This window comes from Pogona vitticeps, chromosome 6 (genome assembly GCF_051106095.1).
Source record: "Pogona vitticeps strain Pit_001003342236 chromosome 6, PviZW2.1, whole genome shotgun sequence".
Taxonomy (NCBI): Eukaryota; Metazoa; Chordata; class Lepidosauria; order Squamata; family Agamidae; genus Pogona; species Pogona vitticeps.
In genome coordinates this window covers 50,024,745-50,050,284 of record NC_135788.1, presented here as the reverse complement: position 1 = coordinate 50,050,284, position 25,540 = coordinate 50,024,745, and the positions used below count along the sequence as shown (strand labels likewise).

General features: G+C 43.9%; 2 protein-coding genes across 4 annotated transcripts in view; both read left to right on the top strand.

Annotated features, from left to right (window-relative positions):
- Positions 1-3,053, top strand: part of CPNE4 (copine 4) — a 262,001-nt gene extending 258,948 nt beyond the window's left edge. For all 3 annotated transcript variants that reach the window (XM_078377351.1, XM_078377352.1, XM_020806875.3), the window contains one exon: positions 2,439-3,053. In XM_078377351.1, coding sequence (XP_078233477.1) covers positions 2,439-2,570 — 132 coding nt within the window. In that variant the 3' untranslated portion in view covers positions 2,571-3,053. The remainder of the gene's footprint in view (positions 1-2,438) is intronic.
- A 16,773-nt stretch (positions 3,054-19,826) lies between these two features.
- MRPL3 (mitochondrial ribosomal protein L3) overlaps positions 19,827-25,540 on the top strand; it is a 55,489-nt gene continuing 49,775 nt past the window's right edge. The window contains exons 1-4 of the mRNA XM_020806866.3: positions 19,827-20,004; positions 22,015-22,199; positions 23,119-23,210; positions 25,420-25,515. Coding sequence (XP_020662525.3) covers positions 19,904-20,004; positions 22,015-22,199; positions 23,119-23,210; positions 25,420-25,515 — 474 coding nt within the window. The 5' untranslated portion in view covers positions 19,827-19,903. The remainder of the gene's footprint in view (positions 20,005-22,014; positions 22,200-23,118; positions 23,211-25,419; positions 25,516-25,540) is intronic.

Genomic DNA, 25,540 nt, shown 5'->3' with positions numbered 1-25,540 from the left:
TATTCAAGGAATAGTTTGACTAGTTCCACTCTCCCAGTAAGGTTCCAGGGCTGAGCGGGATTAGAACCCAGGCATAGTCAGTTGCTCTGTCCACTATCCACTCTTTGTATTAGAGATGGGCATGAAGTACTTTGTTCCCCTTTCTCTAAGCCATCTGCACAGCAGCACAAGTTCTCTGTGTTCCCTTCCCCCACCCTTCTTGCCAGTACCTCCATTCACCAGCCAGCATGCATTGCTGCTCCTTCCCTCCCTGCTGTATGACCTTCTAGTCTGGGGAAAACCCTGGACTTCACTTCTCTGCCTCCTCCAGCAGCTGGCCACTTAAACAAGGAGGCGGGGCAGGTATTCTTACTCCACTGCTTTTGAGTGGCCAGCTGCCAGAAGAGGCAGAGAAGGGGAGTCTGGGCTCCTGCCCAGACTGGAAGATTGCGTGACAGGGAGGGAAGAAGCAATGTGCACCAGTTGGTGAGTGGAGGTGGCAGTGAGGGGAGTGGAGGAGGGGAACATATGGCAGCTATGCAGACAATGTAGGATGAAGGAGCACGAAGTACTTCATGCCCATCTTTACTTTGTATTGTTAGCAAGTGATAAACTGCTAATTGTTACAGTTGAAGTAGTTACCCAGGAACTAGTATTATATATTCAGTGTTGAATTTACATGTTTTCTAGTTAATAAAATTGAATAGGCATAGATACTCACTATCCAGTGGTATTGTTCAGTGTTACAAATGATTAAATACCTTTGAATTTTAATAAGACTGTGTTAGGTCACAGTGCAAATGCAAATGCTCTATACTTATCCAGAATGTTCAGCAAATGACTAAAATAGAAGAAGATACAAAGGTAAATTTTAGCGTACATTAACAGCATATTCAAGTACATCCTATTCAGAAGTAACTTTTTCTGAAGTCAATGAGACTCCCATGTTAAGGGCAACTAGAGTTCTGCCTATATATAGTACGTTTCAAATATATTATGAAGTACAAGTATGTAATACCATTACATTAAATAATTGTAGATTAGGGGTGGTATTTGATGCCTGCATGATTCTCATATACAGAAAAGACAGCTGGACTTTTAAAAACTCTTGCTACTGTATAATTAGAGTTGAAAATCTTGCATGTTATCTCCCTGACAGAAAAGGACAATGGCCTTTTTCTTCTTTGACAAGCTTTTTATTACAGCTACTTGCCATTTTCTAAAAGCTTGAACTTTACCCTGGTGGACAATAGAGAGTGGCAATTATTGGTGGAAACACTAGTTTCTGGAGGAACATGTGTGTGATTCGACAATATATATTGAAGGAATAGCAGATCCACTGCTCATGGTGGGGCAGCTCTGTGAGCAGTACCTTGAAATATGGAGGACTTGCCCCTTTAAGGGAAAGGCTTAAAAGGCAACTCCTTCATCTTTATGACTGGGTGCCGTTTCCTTAGAGGCACTGGAAAGTTCACACACGTCTTTGTTTCTGTATTTACTGTATTTTTCCATGTATAAGACTATACATTTGTCTGAAATCTTTAGACTAAAAATTGAGGGTCGTCTTATACATAGAAGTAAGCTAAGGAGAGAGAAAACAAGTGGAGGGGAAAGCAAGGATCAAAGTGATCCTGCAGGGCTTTGATCCCTGTTTTCCCCTCCACTTGCTAAGCTTTAGCAAAATTAAAGCAGGGCTCAAAGCGCTGCAGGATGGCTTTGATCCTTGCTTTCCCCTCTGCTTACTAAGTCCCATGGGGCTTAGTAAAAGGAGGTGGAAAGGCTAAAAGCAATCCCATGGTGTTAAGGGGGCAAGGGATCAAAACGATCATGCAGTCATGGGATAATTTGATCCCTTTTCCCCTCCTTTTGCTAAGCCCTGTGGGGCTTAGCACGAAGGAAGAAAGCAGGGATCAAAGTGGTCCTGCAGTACTTTGATCCCTTTCCCCCTATACTTGCTACGCCCCACTTAGATTTCTTAATTTGGGGTTAGAAAAGTGGGGGCATTTATACATGGGGACGTCTTATACATGGAAAAATACGGTATATAGTGACTTTTAAAATTGTATTAAGTTACTCAGTAAAGACAAATTGTATGTCCCTACACTTTAAAAAGCAGAGGAATTTCAAAAAGAGAAGAAAGTTATTTAAAACAGCAAATTATGTGTGAATCATGCATCAGCACCCACAAAAACATGGGCACATTCTTGTATCTTAATTTCTGTCTCATGTAAATTACAGACACTGCCAATTACTCACTTCCATAAAAACCCAGCCAGTTTCATCTGACTGTACTTGCCATATTTAGCGATCCCACAGGTAATTAGCTAGACTAAGAGGAAGCCCCCCAAAAAACAAGCCAATCCTGTTGTTCTGTTCCTTGAACTGTTGGTTATGAAAATGTTGACAACCTTTGGCCAGACGTGAGTTAACAAATGCTGTTTTTCTACCATTTCCTGCAGGCTTCCCCCGCAGCATTAGCAAAAAGTGTTTTGGCCGAAGTTCCAAACCAAGTGGTGGACTATTACAATGGGAAAGCAATTAAGCCAAAATGTATGTCGGAGTACGAGTCTTCCAGGACACTAGCTCCCTGAACTTCCCTGGACACTTTTACAGAGTTCAGAAATACTACTACTAACAACTCCTGTATTTAAATGAAAATAGCACGTTTTGGTGATTTTTAACTCTCTCTCTCTCTCTCTCTCTTGTTTTTGTTTTTTGTTTTGTTTTTTGGGGGGTTTTGCATGTGTAGCCTAAAGGCTTGCAGGTAACGTTTAAGCAACTATATTGTTGAAAACTTTTTATGAGAAAAAAAAACAAAATTGTAACTCTTTACATTACAGCATGTCGCCTTGAAATGAAAAGTTATCTGTATCTGTTTTTTATACAGGTTTGTTCAGATTTTGCTAAATTTCTTATTATCTTTACACTGTAAAGCATTTTGAAACATTTATTGGAAGTTGGTAGCCAAAATGTCTTTGGGTTTATCTGCTATGAATGAAAAGATTTTTTTTCAAAATGGCAGATGCATGGACTGTGTTTTGCATGTTCCAAAATAAAAACAACAGAGTTTTGCAGTTGTTGTGTTTTTTCTTGCCACAAAGCTGCCTGCTTAAATATTTTCCTCAGTGATTCCATTCTTCAAATAGCTCCTTTAAACAAATCACTCTAAACCTTTCTAGGAAATCATATTCTCGAAACATGAATCTACAATGCATATGTCAGGAACTTTTGGACTCTAAAACATTGGTTCATGCCCAAGCGAATGGACAATTCTGATCCACGAAAACTTGGATATTGTTCAATTTCTTTAGGTCTATAAAGGTAACACCTTCTCCTGCATTTGTATCCTGAGGAATTGTAACCAGTCAGTAGAGACCCTAAATTACAGAAACCAATGTCTGACCTAGCCTATGGCCACTTCTGATCTCCGGCAAGGACTTTTGAGTGAGACGGAAGCACAAGGAAACTCTGTCACACATGGCACGAGCAATCCCCAGCTGCAGATCGCTAGACAGATTTAACATGAAAGACAATTGTGCAACTGAATGCAAGTAATGTATGAGATGATGTGAGACAGTGTATTCAAGGTTTAATGGACTGTGGCGCACAGGCTTTTAAAGTTAGATTTGAAATTCATTGTGCTGTATGGAGTGACTCAATTCAGTAAGGTATTAAAGGTCTGGCTGAAAAGAATTGTTAAATACCCAGACATAAGTCACAAAAGGATAGTGAGAGAGAGAGAGAGTTTCTGCTAGATTTCTTTCCCTCACTAAAGTTCCTGCTATATTTCTCTTTCACTTAAGACTGTTCTGCCATTAGACTGGCCCAGTCATATTTCTCCATACTTTTTAAGGTGTATCTATAATTCACTGCATAAATGGGCCTTTATAATATTGAATGTCCCCTGTTAGGGAATTTACATTGCCTTTTACCAATGAAATCAAATGTCTTTATTTTGCCAATCAAAAGCATGTCTCCCAGACTAACACTTTCAAATCTGGCTCGGGCCTATTTAGCAGATCTGGCTTAACTTACCGATAAATATACAGAATCTGTAAAGTGGATGGTGAATGAAAAAACGGAATCGGCACCAATGCTGCTGACATTCAACAGGGCGCAAATTAAACTGACAGCAACATCCACAGCCACCAAACTGAATTGAATTAAACTGATTTAGAAGTGTAGTATTTTAAAAAGCCCCTCCCAACCAGCTAGGAAAAAAACATTGCTTTGTATCCCAAATAAATTGATTTCACCTGTTCATCATGTGCATAAGAATTTATAAATCAATTTAAGTAACGCTTAAATTGATTTAACGGTGGTTCTTATTGCTTAGTGGACCTGCAGTCTTTCTCAGTAGGTCAGACCTGGGGGGGGGCAGGGAGGAGGCGTTGCAATAGTCAAACAAAATGCAATAACATTTACCAGGTGTTCTGTCTGACAGACTGTGAGGTTGAGTGCATGTACCTGAAAGTGAGTGCCCAGGACAGAATAAGGATTCTGTTGGTTCTGCCTGAGCTACTTTCAGGAGTTGCAGTCACCTTGGCAAGTTGTGCTGGGAGAACTCTCAACATGTATCAACATCTATTGTTGTAAGCCGCCCAGAGACCTTTGGGTAGAGTGGGCGGCATATAGGTTAGATAAATAAATAAATCTATGCGTAGACTAGTTTACGTATCAGGAGCAGCTCAAGACTTAATGTCTACTATGACGACCGTAGGGCTTTCCCAAGTGATACCTGGCCCCACTCATGTTGCAGAGCACACCCTTGGCCTGGTTTTCTTTACTGGGCTTGATGGTGATGATCTGGGTGTACAGGAACTCTCAGTAGTTCCACTATGATGGACAGGTCACTACTTGGTTGGGTTTAGGCTTCTTGGAACTCTGAGCCTCTGTAGAGCTGGAGGGGGGGCAATTAGGAGACTAGTGGATTGAAATAGTTTCCCAGTGGCTCTTTCGGCGTTTCCTGCTTTCTTGGCAGGTGACCCTGTTGAGGCCTTGGATGCTCTCTGGAGCAGGCAAATGGCCAAAGCTAGTGACCTGATCACTCCTCAATGTTCCCTCCAATGAAGTGCAGTCAAACTGGTTTACTAGAGATGAGGAGCTGAAGATGATGAAATGAGTGGGACAGAGACTAGAACAACAATGGCTCCGATCAAACATGAGCTAGAGCTCTTTGGAAAGCCTACTCCACGGCAGTCGTGGCAGCAAAGAAGCTATTCTTGTCTGCCACCATTGCATCTTCACAGAGCCGTCAAGGGGAGCACTTTCAAGAAGGTGGTCAAGAGCCTGTTGCAAGAGAAGGAGGAGGACACTGACTACTCGACGCATAGCACTTTGCAGAGAACGCAATTCAGATCCGCTCTAACTTAGATGCTGCAGTTGACACAGGTCCTGCTGGTATAATGTTAGCCCTTTCTTGTCCTGTTATAATGGAGATGTTTCACTTGGTGCAGCCTGATGGTGTGGACAGGATCTTTGGAGAGGTGATAGCACCTCATGTATGCTGGACCTCTGCCCATCGCTCTTGCGGGGGGGGGGAATCGTCTTGCAAAGCACGACCATAGAAAAAGCCATAGAAAAAGCCACAACAATCGCAAAATGCTTTGTCTTGCGAGTTCTTAATCTGGCGAGGCATTCTTCTTGCGAGGCACCACTGTAAACATCGCTGGTTTGAGGACAGTGGGAGTTGTTCATCCTTTAATTTTGTTAAATGGAAATAAAAGGCATTTGCCTCTTAGATGGACTATTTTTTCCTTCCAGTCAGTGCAATTATCACCAATGTAAAAATAAACAGTGAGAGCCTCCCCTCCCCACATGCACACCCTTCAGGGTGACTAGACAATACATCTTCCTAGTACAACTCCTAAAGCAAACTTGGTCCCACTCATTTCCTTAGGTCATATTTCTCAATACTTTTAGTTTTAGCTGCTACTTTTCACACTCTTCTCAGTCTTGTGTTTAGGAAACAGCCTTGAAGATCGCCAAACTAAATTAGCTGAAAGCAAATGCCTTTTCTACTGGAAAAAGTATTAAATTAGCAACAGAGCATGAAAAAGGTTGCATCCTCATTTTGCCAGTCCTTCCACTTCACAAAGCACACAGAAGTGCCAAATAAATGTAATTACCGCTATAATCTTTTTGTTGCTTCTTTCCACCACCCTACCACTCCCCCCCCCCATTTTAAAAAAATGCTTAAAACTTTGAGATTTTTTTGCACCCAGAATAGAAATAATATATATTTCGGATTTACCAAATAGCCATTCATTTTTTATTTGATTATATTTTGATCTTTAAAGGACTGCAATTCAACAGCCAGGAAAAGAAAGACTGGCATACTTTTAGTAATACAAAAGCCACAGAAGGGGAGCCTGACATGCAAAGATCTCTCCTGTTATACTAGACAGACACAGAGACCTGCATTCATGTATCACAATGTCATCTTAGAACAGGATGTCCATTTACATACAGTGGTGCCTCGCAAGACAAATTTAATTCATTCCACAGTTAATGTTGTCTTGCGAAATGCGTTTTCCCATAGGAATCCATTGAAATCTACTTAATGTGCTCCTATGGGCAAAAAAAGTCAGAACAAAGTCAAATTTGGTTTTAAAAGGGTTTAATAAGTGCTCTTTAAAGCCATACATATTGTGCAGAGGATTTCAAAAATTTAAGTCAAAGTACTTTTACTTTTTAAACATCATAGATAAACATTTAAAACTCAGCAAACGTGAGGCAGGAACATCTGCCCTCACTGAATCTGAACAGAAACAGTCACTAACAATCCTTGGATTGTGCAAAACTCTTCAGAAAGTGCATTTTCAAGGCATTTAAACATACAGAAACCAACAGTACCGAAACTTTTTACATTTCACATTTTAAAATGAACAAGTGAGGTTGAAGTCTCTAAACCACCAGTACCAGTGTTTTAAATCAGGAAACTGGAGGCAGACAGAACTGTCTCCACATCACAGCAGCAGTCTTTTACATTCCCAGAGCTGCAGAGGGTCTGTCTGGCAATGGCCCTAATGATGGTCAACTGGGAGAAGGCTTTAAGCCTTGACCTCAAGGCTTCTAGGAGGACAAGGGAGGAGGAAGAAGGCAACTGGGCACCGCTGGTAGAAGCAGCAGGTTCCTCTTCCTGTTTTGGCCTCTTTGTCGAGGAACCTCTCCATGGTCAGCTGCTTCTTCCACCTTTTCAGCATCCCTCTGAAAGGGGACATGATCCTTTCGTCATATGTGTTTGAAAGGTCATGTGCCAGAACCTTGTCTGGGTGGTACCACTGTGCTTGAGTCCGCACATTTTGCCACTGTTCTAAGAGCTCCTTCACTTTAGTGGTGGACAGCTATTCCTCCCCAGCTCTTCTTCCTCTTCCAAAGTGGCCTGCTCCTCCGTCGCCTCTGCCTGCAGTTCGACCAGCTCCTGGGTGGACAGCTCCTGGTTGTGGCACTCCACCAGGTCACAGATGTCCTCTGTGACCTCGAGACCCATGGTCCTCCCCAAGGTAACAATGTCCTCCATCACTGTTGACTCTGGTGCAGGCGCAAAAACATCAGAGTCACTTGTTGCCACACAGTCTGGCCACAGGTTGCGCCAAGCAGAATTAAGATTTCTCTGGCTGATCCCATCCCAGGCTATGGTGATCAACTTCAAGCAGCTGACAATGTCAAAGTGGTCCCTCCAGAATTCATGCAGGGTGGGGTTTGTGCAATCAGTTACCTCGAAGCAGTGCCTGAAAAGCTCCTTAGTGTACCATTTCTTGAAACTGGCAATCACCTGCTGGTCCATTGCCTGGAGTACCGGGGTAGTGTTAGGTGGCAGGAACATGATTTTAATGAAGCTGAACTCCTCTAACAAGTCTTCCTCAAGGCCTGGAGGATGAGCAGGAGCATTGTCCATCAGGAGCAGGGCCTTCAGCGGCAGGTCATTGTCTAGCAGGTACTGCTTGACAGCAGGGCCAAAAGCCAGATTGACCACAAACAGGACGCGTGCGACCCAAGCCTTAGCGTTGGATCACCACAACACACCCAGCTGGCCTTTGTTGACCTTGTGCTTCTTGAAAGCCTGGTGATTCTCCGAGTGATACACCAGCAAGGGCTTTATCTTCAGGTACCCGCTGGCGTTGGCACAGAAGAGGAGGGTCAGACGTCCTTCATGGGCTTGTGGCCAGGCAGCTTGCTCTACAACTGGATCTAAACCACTTTCCACACTGGAAGGCAACCCTTCACCCTCACCTTCCTCCTGATGCATTAGCTATTTTCATTTTGTGTTAAGGAAAAGGAAGGCAATAGTGAGAGAACAAGAATCGTCTTGCCTTCTCAAAGAATTCTGATAGAGGCAGGGGTACTGCACAATACTGTATAAGTCTCATCTGGAAGCTCTGTCAAGGCACCCTTTAAAGCAGCCATTCTTGTGGGGGGTATGTGGCCCCCTGGGGGCTCCAACACATTTGAGGGGGGCAAAGACTGGAAACAATTCTTCACATACCACCTTATAAGGTACATTATGCGACTTATACAATCTTGATTCAGGCTATATTTCTTTTATACTATATTGTATTATGGTCATGGCCAAAAAAAGGAGAGGCTGTTCTTGGGATCCAGCTAAATACTTCCCACAATTAACTTTTTCTCCCTCTACCAACAGATTTCACAAAGAAGAGTACCTCAGCTACTCTTTGCCCTTGTGGCCCCTTCTTGTCTTTCCCTCACAAAGGCTCACATCGTGTTTTCTTCTTGCTGCCACCAGTAGGTAACCTCAATCCACAATATAAATGACGTTTGTCAGAACACGTCCCGTGTGAACAGAAACAGAACTTATTTATTGGAGTGAAGCAGATTGAATAATAACAGAAGTTCTTCAGATACACATTATACATAAGCAATTCATCAACAGTTCTCTCAGTACATACTTCTTTTCTCTTGCTATATCATTACCGCCTTGTCTACCTATTTCAGCATAACCGAAACATGGATTGGCGGAGAGGGGGGTCCCCCCCCAGCACTCATCTGTCCGCCTGGTTATGCTGTCCAACACCAGGGCAGACTGGAAGGACAGGGGGTAGGTGCCATTGTCTATAAATCCATCTTGGAGGTTACTAGGCGCTCCTCGGTGGTAAAACTGGGTCTGGAGGCTCTCCACATGTCGATAGGGGCCAGGGACGGTATTGGGATCTTGCTGGGCTACCGTGCTCCCCGCGACCCAGCCATTTCCCTACCGGAGCTGGTGGACTTTGTCTCCGCGGCACTGTTGGGTTCCCCAAAGCTGTTGGTTTTGGGGGACTTCATCGTCCATGCGGAGGCAGAGATTTCCGGACCAGCTCTTGAGTTCCTGGAGACCATGGCCTTCTTGAACATGTCCCAACATGTCACCGGCCCCACCCACGTGGGCGGCCACACACTTGACCTGTTTTTTTCCTCCAGTTGGAGCGAGAGTGGTCCAATAGTGACTGACCTTGAGTCGGTCCCTCTGTCATGGTCGGACCACCACCTAATAAAATGTAACCTCAACATGGCCCTCCTATTGTTATGGTCTGCCCTCGAAGGCTACTGGATCCAATTGGATTCCAGGATGCCATGAGAGGTGTTTCGGCTGACCTGGCTGGCGCTCCTGTTGAGGCTCTGACCGACAGCTGGTTCGCCGCCGCAGTTAGGGCTGTAGACATGATCGCACCTAAACGCCCTCTCCGGCGCAGAGCCCTCCCGGCGCCCTAGTTTAACCAAGACCTCCGGGCACTGAAGCGGATCAGGAGACGGCTAGAGCGCAAGTGGAGAAAGGACCCGATGGATTACAATTGGATAGCTGTTAAGGTTGCCACTAACCTTTACCTGGCTAAGGTAAAGGCTGCCAGTCAGGCATACTTCTTTAACCGGATAAGCGAAGCGTCCAACCAGCAGGTGGAATTATTCTGTATAGTGCGCGACCTATCCGGAATTGGCCCGGGTGATGGGCCTCCCCCTAGTTTTACACCGGACCAATTTGCAGCATTTTTTAAATTTAAAGTGGAGGCCATCCGCCGGGACCTGTCCCCTTTTTTGAATACAGTGAGTCGAGCTGAGATGTCCAGTGCTCCGTCTTGCCCGGCAACTTTTGACTCCTTTCAGCCTGTCACGCCTGACACTGTGACCAGGGCGCTCGATCGCTGTCATGCCACCACTTCCTCCCTTGACCCCTGCCCGGCCTGGCTAATCAAAGCAGCCAGGCCTACAACAACAGAATGGGCCACTGCAATAATTAATGGGTCTTTCCTTGAGGGCAGGTTTCCATCTGCCCTCAAGGAGACACTCGTTAGGCCCATTAGGAAGAAACCAAGTTTAGTGTCAGACGAAATTGGCAACTACAGGCCTGTCGCCAATGTTTCTTTCCTAAGTAAGGTGGTTGAGAGGGTGGTGGCCGACCAGCTTCAGGCGCATCTGGACAAAACAGATGCCCTGGATCCATTTCAGTCGGGCTTCAGGCCACGCCACGGCACAGAAACGGCATTGGTCGCCCTGTGTGATGACCTATTGAGGGAGGCCGACAGGGGCAAAGTGTCCCTGCTGGTCCTCCTCGACATCTCAGCGGCCTTTGATACCATTGACCACGGTATCCTCCTGGGGAGACTCTCCGAGTTGGGAATTGGGGGCCTTGCATTGGCCTGGCTCCGCTCCTTCTTGGAGGACCGTCCCCAGAGAGTGCAGCTTGGGGAGAGCGTCTCGGCCCCGTGGAATCTCAACTGTGGGGTTCCACAGGGGTCGATAATCTCCCCAATGCTGTTTAACATCTATATGAGACCGCTGGGTGGGGTCATCAGGGGGTGTGGAGCCCGGTGTCATCAGTACGCTGATGATACTCAGCTCTACATCTCCTTCCCACCTACCACAGGAGATGCCATCCTGTCCCTCCAGCGCTGCCTGGGGACCGTACTGCAATGGATGCAGGAGAACGGGCTGAGGCTGAACCCGGACAAGATGGAGGTGCTAAGGGTGGGCGCCCCCAGTCGGGAGCTTGGGAAACTCCCTCTCTTTTGGGGGGGTGACCCTTCCTGCTAAGGAAGGGGTCCGCAGCTTGGGAATCCATCTCGACCCGGCGCTCACTATGGAATCCCAGGTGACGTTGGTGGTCCGAACCGCCTTCTACCATCTCAGGCGGGTAGCCCAGCTGTGGCCCTATCTCGATGTTGGAGCGCTCACCACTTTGGTCCATGCGCTTGTAATCTCAAGATTAGACCACTGTAATGCACTCTACGTGGGGCTGCCTTTGAGGCTGCTGCGGAAACTTCAGGTGGTGCAGAATGCGGCGGCCAGACTCCTTAGTGGGGTGAAAAAATACCAACATATTTCTCCCACTCTGGCCGCATTGCATTGGCTGCCCATCCGATTCCGCATTGACTTCAAAGTGTTGATGCTCACGTATAAAGCCCTAAACGGTTTAGGGCCTTGATACTTGGCGGAACGCCTTCTTCCACCAAGATCTACCAGTGTCACTCGCGTGAGCCAGTAGGTGAGGCTGAGGAGCCTAACGCCGAGGGAGGCCCGGAAGGAAAAGACAAGAAATCGGGCCTTCTTGGCGGTGGCTCCTCGCCTCTGGAACAACTTACCTCCTGATATTCGCGCAGCCCCCTCGCTGGGTATTTTCAAAAAGCAACTAAAAACACTGATGTTTCGGCAGGCCTTCCCCCCCTAGCTAATTCTTGATTCCCCTTCTTTTCTGTCTCCTAGTGTTTAGCCCTATTGTTGTAAGTTTCTTTTATGTAATACTGCTTTTATTCATTGTTGTACCCCTTGTTGTAAGCCGCCTAGAATGGTCTTAATCGACTAGATAGGTGGGATATAAATAGAAAAAAAAAATAAAATAAATACCTATTTTCCTAACCAGCTGCAGCTCTCTCAGTATCTGTTCCCTTTCTCTCTGACTAACCAGCCCTATCTGACTCCTCCTTCTCCCGCCAAGCCTCATGTAGCTGCTGACTCCACCTGTCCAGTCCTCTCATAGGTTCATGCAAATCAGCTCATGAATACAAATAGCATGAGTGACATGGGCAATTGTCACATTCCAACCCCCAAAGAAGAAGTTTGTTTCATGAGGGAAAACCTTACAGTTTACCCTTATGAACAATGGAACATTACATACAAAACACCATCATCATAATATGCTTACCAGTTATGTCCTAAATCATATACCATATTCCAACTTATAACACATTATATTTACCATATACTTATACATACCTTATACTAGTTTTCTTTCTATTACTATGTTTACTTTGAACATTTAAAATAATCAATGCAATTATAAACATTTGTACTACTCACATTAATACAAATTACATTACCTCTACATTAATAATGCTACTCACCATTATTATTTCCCATTTCTATATAGTGATGCCTCGCAAGACGAATGCCTTGTGCAATGAAAAACTCGCAAGACCAAAGCATTTTGCGATTTTTTTTTGTGACTCGCAAGACAAATTTTTCTATGGCCGTGCTATCATGGGTCACCTTCAAATTCACATGCATGTTTTTTTAAGTGTAATCTTAAACACTTGAGATTTTCATCATCTGGTTCTATATCTTTAATATTTGGTTTCTTAGGTAGGGGTTTGCATTTCAGAGTTTTAAGGGCTTTTGTCACTGCAGAGTGACTAGACTCCTCAGCCCTCCAGTTCTGCTGCAACAAATCCACAGGTTCTGAACCTGCTATGCAATTCACTCTCCTCTATGGTTCTCAGCCTCACCACTTTGTCCTCAGGACAGAATGCTCTTTCCTGGGCCTCATACAAGCCTTTCTCCTTTCCACAAGTACCCCCCAAGCTTGGCTCTGTTACTTCTAAGGACTTCTCCCTATATAACTCCCTATATAACAGGTGTTTATCAACTATGAAGCTCTCTGGGTGTTCAGGAGATAACAGGAAGGGAGATTCTTTGGCTTTCACTAAACACGGAATCAGGGTGGTATCTTCCTTCGGTTCTAAAATAAAGGAAGTATTATTAGAGTTTTTCAATATGATCACCTCAGCCATTTCTATCTCAGGGTTTTCCCCTAAATTGGGACATCATTCAGGATTTTCAGGGGTCAGTGCAATTTCCTTAACTTGTGCAAAACATTCATTTAAGGTAGGGTCTTCCTTTTGTTCTTTGACGATAGATAGATTCTTAGGGTTTCTCAGAATAACTAGATCAGCTGTCCCTCTCACTTCTCTTATTTCAGGAAGATTTCCATCATTCCCTCAGTGGCTTCAATTTGCCTTCCCTGAAAGCGAGTTGTCACAAAAACACTCTGCACATGCTCAGCTAAATCTAGACCTATTAAACACAGGGCAGGAATTTGATCGGATATGACCACCTTCCAAATTCCTGACCATCCCTTATATCTCATTGGTATTTTTGCCATGGGCAACACCACTATTTCAGAACCAATCCCTTTAATAGAAATATTTTCATGGTCTATTATATTTTCCTTAGGGACTATATCAGGGTGACATATTGTAACTTGTGAACAAGAATCTTTCAGTGCTAGATACTTATTATTAACACAGATAACATCTCTTGAGCTATGTAGAAGATTCTGATTACTTTCTATCAGAAAGCACTGAACAAACCTGGTCTCAGGGGAATCTTGGCTCTCTGACCTTTCTATTACTTGTGTTGCTATGGCAACAGCTCCATTGCTAGTTTCAATTGCAATAGTGGCTGTTCCATTATGCTGTACACAAAACAGCTTCTTAGAGGGATTGGAATTTCCACCTTTATGTTGGCTAACACCCCTAGTCTTTTGAGTCTTACACTGAGCCCAAAAATGACCTTTCTCTCCACATGTATAACACCGTTTACTGGCCTTGGGTTCAAAACAAAGGGCCTTATTAACTTTTCACTCAGGACTATTACGTTTCAGATGACTGTGCTCTGGAGATGAGGGTCTGTCTCCAAAATAGCCTCCAGTAGCTTGGGTACTTCTGAGGTAATCTCTACTGTGTGGGGGTCCTCTCCTCCTGTTGATTTTCTGAGGTAAAAATTCTACCAATTTTTACCTCAGAAAATTGAGGATCTCTAATCTCACAAATGAAATCAGCAAATTCAAATGCCTGTAATACATTTTTAGGATTTTTGTCCTTGACTAAATAATGCAATTCCCCTGGCAACACTGAATAAAATTGTTCTAAACCAATTACATTTTTCATTTGGTCTGTAGAAGTGATTTTCTAATGTTTTATCCATTTGTCCAAACACTGAATCAATTTAGCCCCAATTGGGCATAAGATTCTTCGGGCTTTTTTGGTAAGGAAACAAAATTTTCTTCTAAGATGTTCTGCATTTCTGCCAAATCTAGAATATGCAATCTTTCTATATGCCTCAAAATCTCTAGCTTGCTCCAGAGTCATCTGAGAATAAAGATCCACTTATTTTTTATCTCAACACTATCATCCTTTCATCACCCTTAATCTCAAAGTCCCAGCACACACTCTCAAATGAAATCAGGAAAGATTCAGGGCAATCCTCTTTCCTATATAGCGGTGCCTCGACTTACGACCATAATCCGTTCCGGAATATGGACGTAACTCGAAATGGTCATAAATCGAAGCACTATTTCCCATAGGAATGCACTGAAATGCAATTAATCTGTTCCGGCCAAAGACAAAAAATCACCCAAAAAACTCACTGAAAGACTCATTGGAAACACGATTAATCCCTTCCGGCCAAAGGGGGAAAGGAAAAGAAAAAAGCAATCAAGCATGCAAGACCCATCGTAAATGGGGAACCCCCCCAAAAGCAACCAAACCCCCCAAGACCCATTGGAAATGGGGGGAAAGCCAAAAAGCAACCAACCCCCCAAGACCCATCAGAAATGGGGGGAACAAAAAACAAGCCCCCAAGACCCATCGGAAATGGGGGAAAACAAAAAACAAACCCCCAAGACCCATTGGAAATGGGGGGAACCCCAAAAAACAAACCCCAAGACCCATCAGAGCACAGAAACACAACCCCCCAGCCCAAAACCATGCTGCAAAAATACCCAGAAGAGTTTTTAAAAAGCAGAAAACAGCACCTTACCTTACTAGGCAGCCTTCTCTGATCGCAAACTCTCTTAACTGCTGGGGTGAAAGAGCTACAAGGAAGCAGCCTCATCACCACCTACAGAAATCTGAATTTCCCACCTTTTTTCCCTGCCTTTTTCTGTTCATAAGTGGAAGCTCCAGTCACAAGTAGAAGCAAAATTTTGCGGCTGGAGCTGGTCGTAACTCGAAATGGTCGAAAGTAGGGACATTCGTAAGTTGAGGCACCACTGTATTGGGGAAATTTCTTTAGATTGATTTTTGAGAGATTTCCCTCACTAGAGTTGTTACTGTTATAATTATTTTGAGCAGCAATATCCAGTCTTTTCATCTCTATTTGAAATTCCATTTGTCTTTTTTATTGCTCAGCTTTGAGCTGTAGTTCCTGAGGTTTCTCTTCAGTCCTGGCTTTAATTTCTAGTTCCTTTTCTCTAAGCTAAATTCCTGTTCCAGTTTCCATTTCTCCAGATCTAGAGAGCTTTGAATACTTCCCTTGAGGATTCCTCAAGTATTTGAGGGTCTCCATTCCCATTCCCTTTAACCTTTTGAGGATCAATTTCCTCCATTACTGGTTTTTTAGTTCTTTTGGGTGGCATAAGTATGTACTTTCTTAATAAAAAAGGAACTGATTTCTATTGCTGAGTTAGTCAAGCCTCTTTTTAAAATACTTTTACTGCTGTTTTCCCCCCCAGTATTTTTCTGGGGTACTATATAGCTTTCACTCGGCAGCTAAATATGGCTACACTTTTTCTGGCATCACATAAGCCACAATGTTTCTTGGTCTGAGACAACCTTCTTGCCTCCAGAAACAAAACAAATTCTATTTTCAAGCCCCTGCTTTTTATTTTCCTATCACCACAGATCCGCTCTGACCCTGGCTTCCACTTTTGATCCACTACTGCTCCCTTATCTCTCAGAGCCTTGGATTTCAAGCTAGCCCACTGGGTCTTTCAAATCTTGAGGTAACAAAAAAAAAAGAATTTTTTCCTTTAGAGTCGGTTCCCTATGTTTAGTTCCCCCAGATCTGCGTTCAGAAGCCCCACCACTAAGCTCTTCCACAAAAGCTCTAGCAGGTCACCCACTTCTTCACCACAGACCTCTGACTAAGAAGGTACCTACGACTCTAGGAAATGCACCCTTAAACTTTGGCTTTACTGGATTATTTTGTATCCCACCGCTGGACATGAATTGTGGCATTTGCCCTTGTGGCCCCTGCTTGTTTTTCCCTCACAAAGGCTCATGTCGAATTTTTTTCTCGCTGCCACCAGTGGATTACCTCAGTCCACAATATAAATGACGTTTGTCAGAACACGTCTTGTGAACAGAAGCAGAACTTATTTATTGGAGTGAAGCAGATTGAATAATAACAGAAATTCTGCAGATATACATTATACAACTGTGTAATAATTCATTAACAGTTATCTCAGTAAGCAATTTATCAACAGTTTATCAAGCAATTCATCAACAGTTCTCTCAGTACATACTTATTTTCTCTTGCTATATCATTACCATCTTCTTCACTTTTTTTCCTAACCAGCTCTATTTCTCTCAGTACAGTGGTGCCTTGACTTACGAACATCCCTGTGGTGATCTACCCTTTGTTGCCCCTATTTCCTTGGGCTCCACAAAGGAACACACGCCCTTTTTTGCTGCCACCAGGTATTCTCCTAATACCAATTTATGTTATTTGTGCTGCCAATGCTGAGTGCTATAGAACTTAGGAAAGAGTTGTAATTATATTCTTTTATTGTTAAACAAATCAAAAGGTAAATCACATATGAACTGGTTCGGGGTTAATATATATTGGATCATGTAGTCAATCACTTTGCTTTCCATCAGTGTCTCTTTTATAGTGCTTATAAGTTCATTCCTGCTTGTTCAATGTGTTTTAAACTTCTCAATTTCCTCTCCTAACACCCTTAGCTCTATTCACTAACCCTCTCCTTCGTTCTCCTAAACCCTCTCATTCCACATCTTCAACTGTCCCTAAGCCTAACTCTGTCTCTGTCTAACTGTCTCTCCAACTCTCTAACTGTCTCTCTGGCTCCACCCCTCCTGCTCTATTCTTGGCTCCTCCCCTTTGACCTCCTGTGATAGACAGGCAGGAATGATGTTGTCTTTTTGCATTCCGCTACAGTCCCGACTTATGATCATTGCAAGTTGCGACCAGCTCCTGCTGCAAAATTTTGCTTCAACTTGTGGCCAGAGCTTCGAGTTGCGACAAGAAAAAGGCAGGGAAAAAGGCGGGGAATTCAAATTTGCTAACTGTTGGTATGTGAAGAGGCTGCTTCTTTGTAGCTCTTTTGCCCCAACGGTTAGAGTGAGTGCGATCGGAGGAGGCTTCGGACTGCTTGGTGCTGCTTTCTGCTGCTGAATAAGTACATTTACTTTGTTTTGCAGGGTGGGTTGGGGGGTTATGTTTATGTGCTGTGACTTTTTTGTGTTTTGGTGTGGGGTTTTTCCCCCAGCCCCATCATGTTCAGGCTGGCTGTGGGGGGGTTGTGGCTTTTTCCCCAGCCCCATGCCGTTCCCTGGGGCTGGCTGTATGGAGGGGGTTTGTGTTTCCCCCCCCCCCCGGCCCCATGGCATTTCACTGGGGCTGGCTGTGTGGGGTGTGTGTTTTTTCCCCCCACCTCCACAGCATTCCACTGGGGGTGGCTGTGTGTGGGGACGATTGTGTTTTTTCCCCCAGCCCCACAGTGTTCTGCTGGGGTTGGCTGTGTTTTTGGTTTGGTGTGGATTATGGTCGTACGTCGAGGCACCACTGTATCTGTTCCCTCTCTCTCTGACTAACCAGCCCTATCTGACTCCTGCTTCTCCCGCCAAGCCCTATGTAGCTGCTGACTCCACCTCTCCAGTCCTCTCATAGGTTCATGCAAATCAGTTCATGAATATGAATGGCATGAGTGACGTGGGCGATCGTCACAGGTACGTTATGCGACTTATACAATCTTGATTCATGCTATATTTCTTTTATACTATATTGTGTTATGGCCATGGCAAAAAAGGGGGGGGGTGAGAATGGTTGATTAAAAGCACCATGCCAGGGGGTATCCTTTCCATGGCAAACAGCAATCTGGAGATACCACTTATTAGGGAAAACATAACTTTCTTGGGATCCAGCTAAACACTTCCTGCAATTAACTTTTTTCCCCTCCAGCAACAGATTTCACAAAGAGTACCTCAGCAATCAGACTCATAAACTAAGCCTGAGTTCACATTACCCATGTTGAATCACAAAATAAATCCTGCTGGATATAGATGGGAGGAAAATTGTGTACTATAGCAAGCAGCCCATATTCCACCACTTCCCAGAGGCACTGACTCTAATCACATAGCAACCTTATTGCCTTGTTTGACCCTTAATTTTTAAGCTCCTAGACTGGCACATATTAATATACTGAACTATGAGAAAAAGCTGACAGACGTCTATTTTTGGGGAGGGAAGGAGAAGACGAGGTGGGGAGAAGGTGAACAGAAGATTCCCCCACCCTCATAATGCTACAACTTGGTCCTGACTACAAAATTGGTACTGTATAAGCCACTTATGCATACAATTCTTTCCATTTTTCTTTTTTCACTTTCCCTCAAAGCAGGAATCTCAAGGTAGGGCATAAAGCTCTCACCTCTCCTTTTCTGCTTCCAACCGTCCTGTGGGATAAGATGAGCCAGCAAGGAAAGTACTACCTTCCCAGTGAACATAATGCATGACTTCAATGGCCATGCACTGTGGTAAGAGATGATAACTTCTTGTGTCAGTGGTGCTAAAAATGGAATTGACATATTCATAAGGATAAGTAAATCGAGCAGTTTTTAGCTATCTTCCTAGATTCTTCACGACCAGATGCTAACGACGGCAAAGGAAGGAAGGAACATGGTTACTTCTTGACCTGTAGTTTATCAGGTGCCCCAAAGTGTCCAGTTGGGCCACTGTGTTACAGTTTGGGAAAAAAATATTTGAACAATTCCGGAGAATGTATTTGCAAAGGCTTTCAGGGCCGGGATCTAATAGTTGTTGTGGGTTTTTCGGGCTCTTTGGGCGTGTTCTGAAGGTTGTTCTTCCTAACGTTTTGCCAGTCTCTGTGGCCTGAAGTGCTGTCCTCTGAAGATGCCGGCCACAGAGACTGGCAAAACGTTAGGAAGAACAACCCTCAGAACACAGCCAAAGAGCCCGAAAAACCCACAACAACCAATTTCTGGACAGCTCAGAAAAGACCCTGACTTCCCTCTCTCTGGTTCTTTATCTTTAAATAGGACTTCAAAGCAGCACCAGCTTCAAAAGGAAAACAGTCCTCTGCCAGCCCCTGAAATACTGTACCTTCTATCTTCCTAAAGGAGACCAGCTGATTTCAGCCCCGGAAAGCTATGGGATCTATTTATCTGTTCATTTAAATATATTAGATAAACACATTAACCTAATATTCCACCTTTCTCCCTTGCCAGATCCAAGGCATCTTAGACTATAATAATAATAACAAAAAAAAACCAAAAAAAAAAAAAACCCAGATCCATTTAAAAACGTCGTAATAAATAACTACGTTTCCATGTTCTGCACTGGGAAGGGAAACAGCACAACGCGAACCACACGGATCCCGCTCTCTGATTCAAAAGGGCTCTGACGGAGGGCCGCTGCTGTCTTTGCACGACTTTTGCTATAGGATTCATCCCGAACAGAGCGCTAAAAGAGACGAAACTGTTGGCTAGAAACACTTGCGAAGGACACGCCCTTCTAGCTGTGGCGCCCATGTGGGCGCTCTTCCTTTCGCGGTGCTAAGCGATGCAAGAGGAACTAAAGGTACCCGGAACTTAGGTTTCCGAACTTGGAGGGAAGGGTTTTTGGGAGGACACGGTGTGTTTGCCCGAGCGCGAGAGTCACCGTCTTCGGGATCATGGCGCTCGTGGGGCTTTTAGGTCGGGTGGGCTCGCGGCTCTTGCCCGGAGGCACCTACGGGCCTGTTCGCGGGGCGGCGGAGACGAGACTTTGGAGCGGGTAAGTGGGCGGGCGCGCTCGTTAACTTGGTTCGCCCTTGTTTCCGTGCGATCCTGTTGCTTTTCTCTCGTCCCTCGCGTGCTAGATTGGGGGCTGACACGCTCTATTTTATTTCGGGCATACGACTCGCTTCGGAAGGGGGAAAAGGCTGATGCCCTGATGTGGAGAAGAGGGGCATTCAAGCTGTTTGGCTCCTGTTATAGCAGTGGTTCCCAACGTTGTGTAAACCAGATACTTCTCGGACTGCAACTCCCAGAACCCCCCCCCTCCGGCCAGCACAGCGGGTGGTGAAGGCTTCTGGGAATTGCAGTCCAAGAACATCTGGGTTACTCCAGGTTGGGAACCACTGCGCAACAGTACTGTTTTTATTCGGGTAGGGTGCTCCTGAAATTGTGTCAGTGCCCTCCACCCCAAGTATGGAGACTTTTGCAGTAAGGTTGGCTCCCCACCCCCCACCAGCATTTTGGCTTCTGTCTTTTTCTCTTGGTTTTTCTGGGGTTGGAAAGAAGAAAGAAGGGTGCGTGTGGAAGAGTATGTGTTCTAAAGATGCACACATCATCAGCATCCTAGAATTGCAGAACTGGAAGGGACCCTATGGATCACTGAGTCCAGCCTCTGTCAAGGAGGCACAGTGGGGAATCAAGCTCCCAACCTCTGGCTACATAGCCAGAGACCTAAATTATTGAGCTATTCAGTTCTAAAATCCACAAAACTGACAAACTAATTTCCAGAAACTCAGCAATATTACTATGGCAATGAATACTTATTTCATATTCCATATTTATTATCTTTGTTTAGCAAAAAATGTTACATGTGAAGCAGCCGTTACAAACAACATGTTGTGTCAGGAGGGTTCTTGCAGCTAGCACTGCATCACTTGTTGTAATCCTCAGCTTGGGTCATCATTTATGCATCCCAGTAAAAATGCATCATCTTGTAGAATGAATGCACTTGAGTGCACTAAGAAATGCATTGCATAGTTGCATAGCTGACATTTTTCTAGAGCTGGTGCATCTGCAGCCTAAAAGCTTGGCCTTCTCATTCATTTATGCTCCCCTCCCATATCATTTTCAGTGACAACATGTAATACTGTAATTGGAACTGCTGTAGATTGAAGTCATGTCACCACATCTCTCATTCCCCACTGTTTCTGTTATGGCACAGTCCACAAACACTGAGAATCTTTAATGCAAAAACACATGTAAAATTCCATTAAAGTTCTGCTGCTCTTACTGGTGTGTGAAACACTGCAGTGTAGTGTTCTGGCAGTGCTGTATTACCTGGCAAATGAGAATGTTTAGTAATTTTGCACCAGATATCTCAGCCTCAATTTTCAGAGCCATCAATACTCAGTTTTATGGTTTAGTTAATTTAAATCAGTAATGGTAGTTCCATTTTACTGACTGTGAATTATAATTTCTTAACCTATCAGAGTTGGGATATAATGACTAGAGTTGGGAGTATGTGTATATGAATACGAATATCTCCATGCATCTGGAGTTAACCATCCACTCATGCATCCGCCGGCACCAGTGGCCCCTCCCTCTCTTCCTTTTAGTCACTCTGGAGCACTGGTCAGCTAGCCACTCAGCAGCCTTGCAGGGAGACTCATCCTCCCTCCCTCTGCCAGGAGTGGTTAACTGACTGGAAAGAGAACAGCGCTCCAGGAGTGATTGGAAGGATGAGTGGGGCCAGCAGTGGCCTGGACCCTTATTAACTCCAGCTATGTGGAGATATTCGTATTTGTATACAAATACGAATACGCTCATCTCTAATAATGACTGAAATCCTGTTGCTTAACACAGTCAGTTGCATTAGAGAAGGCTCATTTAATCAGTATGGATTGCTGAGTCAACTGCTCCATAAGTCCCATTGGGTCTTCTTTAGGTGCAATTTATTTATTAAAGTCACAAGCAGAGGAGGCCCATTTGAATCAATGGGATTTATGGAGTGTTACATAAATGTTACAGAGTTACATTTTCTCATCCATGTTTGTCTTCCATTTGGTAGGACTCGGTGGTGTGTCATATCTAGGCATGTTAATATCAAGACTCCCACATGGTGGGATGAGCATCTTTCAGAAGAGAATTTCCAGTTTGTTAAGAAGATCACAAAGCAAGAAATGAATGCTCTCACAGCCAGTAAGCTGTGCCCTCTGAAGGATGAACCTTGGCCTTTACATCCATGGGAACCAGGTTTGTATATGCAAGGAGCAGACCCTAAAGTAAATTTAAGTGTAGAGCAACATTCCCTTTAAGCCATATTTGTGCAACACTGCATCTGTCCCACACAGCCAGATCAATACTGCTGCCCATTTACTTCTGGTTGCCACTGGAACCCCACACACGGGGGAGAGAGCCCCGTACAGTGCTAACTGAAATTACAGGGAACATTGGTGTAGAGCGTTTCTTGATACTGTATTTAAAGTTTTAAAGCGAGTGAGTGTATACTTATTTAAGTGCATTGTTTGTACAACTGAAATAGGACACAGCAGATGCTGTTCTGTTCTTTCTACCCCAACTGTGCATGACACTTAACATGCCAAAGTATTAGCATGTATTTATTGGTTACATTTATCTTCTATCTTTTCTCTGATATGCTCAGAAATGGCACACATAGCTGTCTTACTCCCTACTTTGTTAGGTTAGAGGGAACAGGTAGCAGTTGTCTGAGATCACTCAGTGGATGTCATGGTTCTGTGGGGACTTCACTCTGAATCTCACAGATTCTAGTCTACCATTCCACTGTGAAAGAGCAGAGGTCAGTGCATATAGGTCAGAGCTTCCCCTCTCTGCTGCTAATTCAATTCAGTAAGGCTCCAGCTTAGTTCAAATGCAAAAGCTTTGACCACAGTGCTGAATCAGTTATAAGGACTGTGCATCAAGTCTCCAGTTCCCACCTAATAGCTTGGTATGATGTCTGCGTGTACCTGTTTGTGCAAGCCACAGAAGAAAAGGGAGGACCAGGGCTTTGGTTTCCCACTCAGCAGTCATTCAGCAGTAGTACTGAATAGGGCGAAGCTTTCCTTTAAAGTTCCCTGAATGAAATGTGCTAGAAGTTTTAAATGGTAGAGACCGAGATGTCATAAGCCCTTTATTTCACTCTTACATACAGGTTCCAAAAGAGTTGGTCTTATTGCAGTCAAGCTGGGAATGCTGCCATTATGGACAAAGACAGGTGAAAGGGTTCCTGTTACATTACTTCAGGTAAAGGGAATCATATTCTAAAATAAAGAAACAGAACAGTGTGTTCAAGGAATGTATAAGCAAACTGTTACTATTTATTTAAAATATTTTTACCCCGCCTTTCTCTTTAAAAAGGACTCAGGGTGGTTTTCATAATTAAAAGACAATATTTGAAGCTATAAAGAGTAAGTATACAAAACTGAAAAGAATCAAACAAATCCACTCTAAGAAACAGTAAACAAAAACACACACAGTAGTGCCTCGCGAGACAAATGCCTCGCAGGACAAAAAAAACCCTGCAAGACAAATGGTTTGGGCAATGGGGTTGATGACTTGCAAGACAAATGTTCCTATGGCTGTGCTTCGCAAGACAAATGTTTTCCGTTTTTTGTTCCTGCCTCATGTTTGCTGATTTTAAAATGTTTTTCTATGATGTTTAAAAAGTTAAAGTTTTTTGATTGACATTTTTTAAATCATGTGCACAAGATGTGTGGCTTTAAAGAGCACTCAATAAACCCTTTGTAAACCAAATTTGACTTTGTTCTGACTTTTTTTGTCATAGGAATGCATTAATTAGATTTCAAAGCATTCCTATGGGAAAACACTTTTCGCAAGACGACATTAACCGCGGAATTCTTCTTGCGAGGCACCACTGTATTGAGCAGTAAGGCATAACAATCCATTTGAAAACCCCACTGAAGCTGCCAGTCACTGAGGGAAAGCATGCCTGAAGAGAAAGTTCTTTGCCTTCTTGTGGAAAGACAGCAAAAATGTGGCCTCCTGTGGGAGGGAGTTCCAAAGTCTGGGTGCAGCAACAGCGAAGGCCTCCTATGTCACCACTAAACACACTTGTGAATGTGGTTAGGCCGAGAGAAAGGCCTCTCCTGATGATCTGAACACCTGAGCAGGCTCATAAAGGGAGACATGGCCCTTGAGATAGCTTGAACACAAGCTGTTCAGGGCTTTATAGAATAGAACCTTTGAATTATGCCCAGAAACGGATCAGCAGCCGGTGGAGCTGCTGTAATGGGGGGATATGTGATCCCTGTAAACCAGGTCCAATTAGCAATCTGGTTGCCATATTTTGGACCCACTGAAGATTCCTGACACTTTCCAGAGGCAGCCCCATGTAGAATGCATTACAGTAACCCAGCTGGTATGTAACTAAAGCATGTGTCACTGTGGCCAGATCAGATCTCTCCAGGAATGAATGCAGCTTGTGCACTAATTTTAACTGTGCAAAGGTACTCCTGGCCACCGCTGAAATCCTGGCATTCAGGCTCAGAGACAAATCCAGGAATTCCCCTAAGCTGTCCACCTGTGTTTTCAGAGGGAGTGTAACCCCACCCTGCACAGGCTACATCCCTATTCCTTGATCTGCGTTTCAACTGACATCTGTCTTGTCTAGATTTAGTTTTAGTTTATTTGCCCTCATACAGTCCATGGGATATGGGAAATCATTTTGATCTCCGCAGATTCTTTTATGACTTTGCCAATAAAGTGACTTAATCCTAAACCCTCATTTTCCATACTAGGACAAATGAGACATTGTGAGCCAATTTTGCTATGATGGCATCCAAGTTAAAGAACTCCCTAGGGAATTTCTGCTTGCTGGTATTACCAGAACCCCACAGTGCTCTCTTGACAAATGCCATGGTTATTGTTCTTCAGTTTTAGCTGCTTTTTTACTCTTGTCTTCAGCAGCAGTTTTTTTTTGTCTTCTGTTGTAAGCCATCTTGAGAGCTTTAATAAAAATAGCTGGGGTATGAATTGCACAAATAGATGCCATTTTAAAATACCTAATCAGATTATAAATAATCTGTATATGTCTTCCCTCATAGCCTCTGGTGTTTTGCACTATGGCTCCTGTGACACACTGAGGTGTATTCTGTCAACAGGAGAGTCAGTTATAGTGGAGAGTGTGGGAATCTTTTTGAAAAAGATAATGAGGAAGTGCAGACTGAGAAAACGAATTTGTAGACCCAGTAAATTAATAGTTTATCTTGTATATGTGATTTTTTTCGTGTGCCAATAAAGGCTCTGACTGACTGACTACGGCTCCTAACATTCCTGCTGTTCTGCCTGTAGCTGAGTCCAAAACAGAGATAGGGTATGATGGGGAAGGCTGCTCTGTTGTTTCAGCAGCATCCTGTAATTGTTTATGCCACAGTTTGACTAGAATATATGACTTCTGAGAACTTTTGTTACCATTCTGAATTATCTTTTGAAGGTTCAAGACTGTCATGTGCTAAAGTATGTACCAAAGGAACAAAATGATGGACAATCTGCTCTGGTTGTTGGAGGCAGAAATGTGTCTGCGTTCCGGGTAGGTTGATTGTGTATGTTTTTAT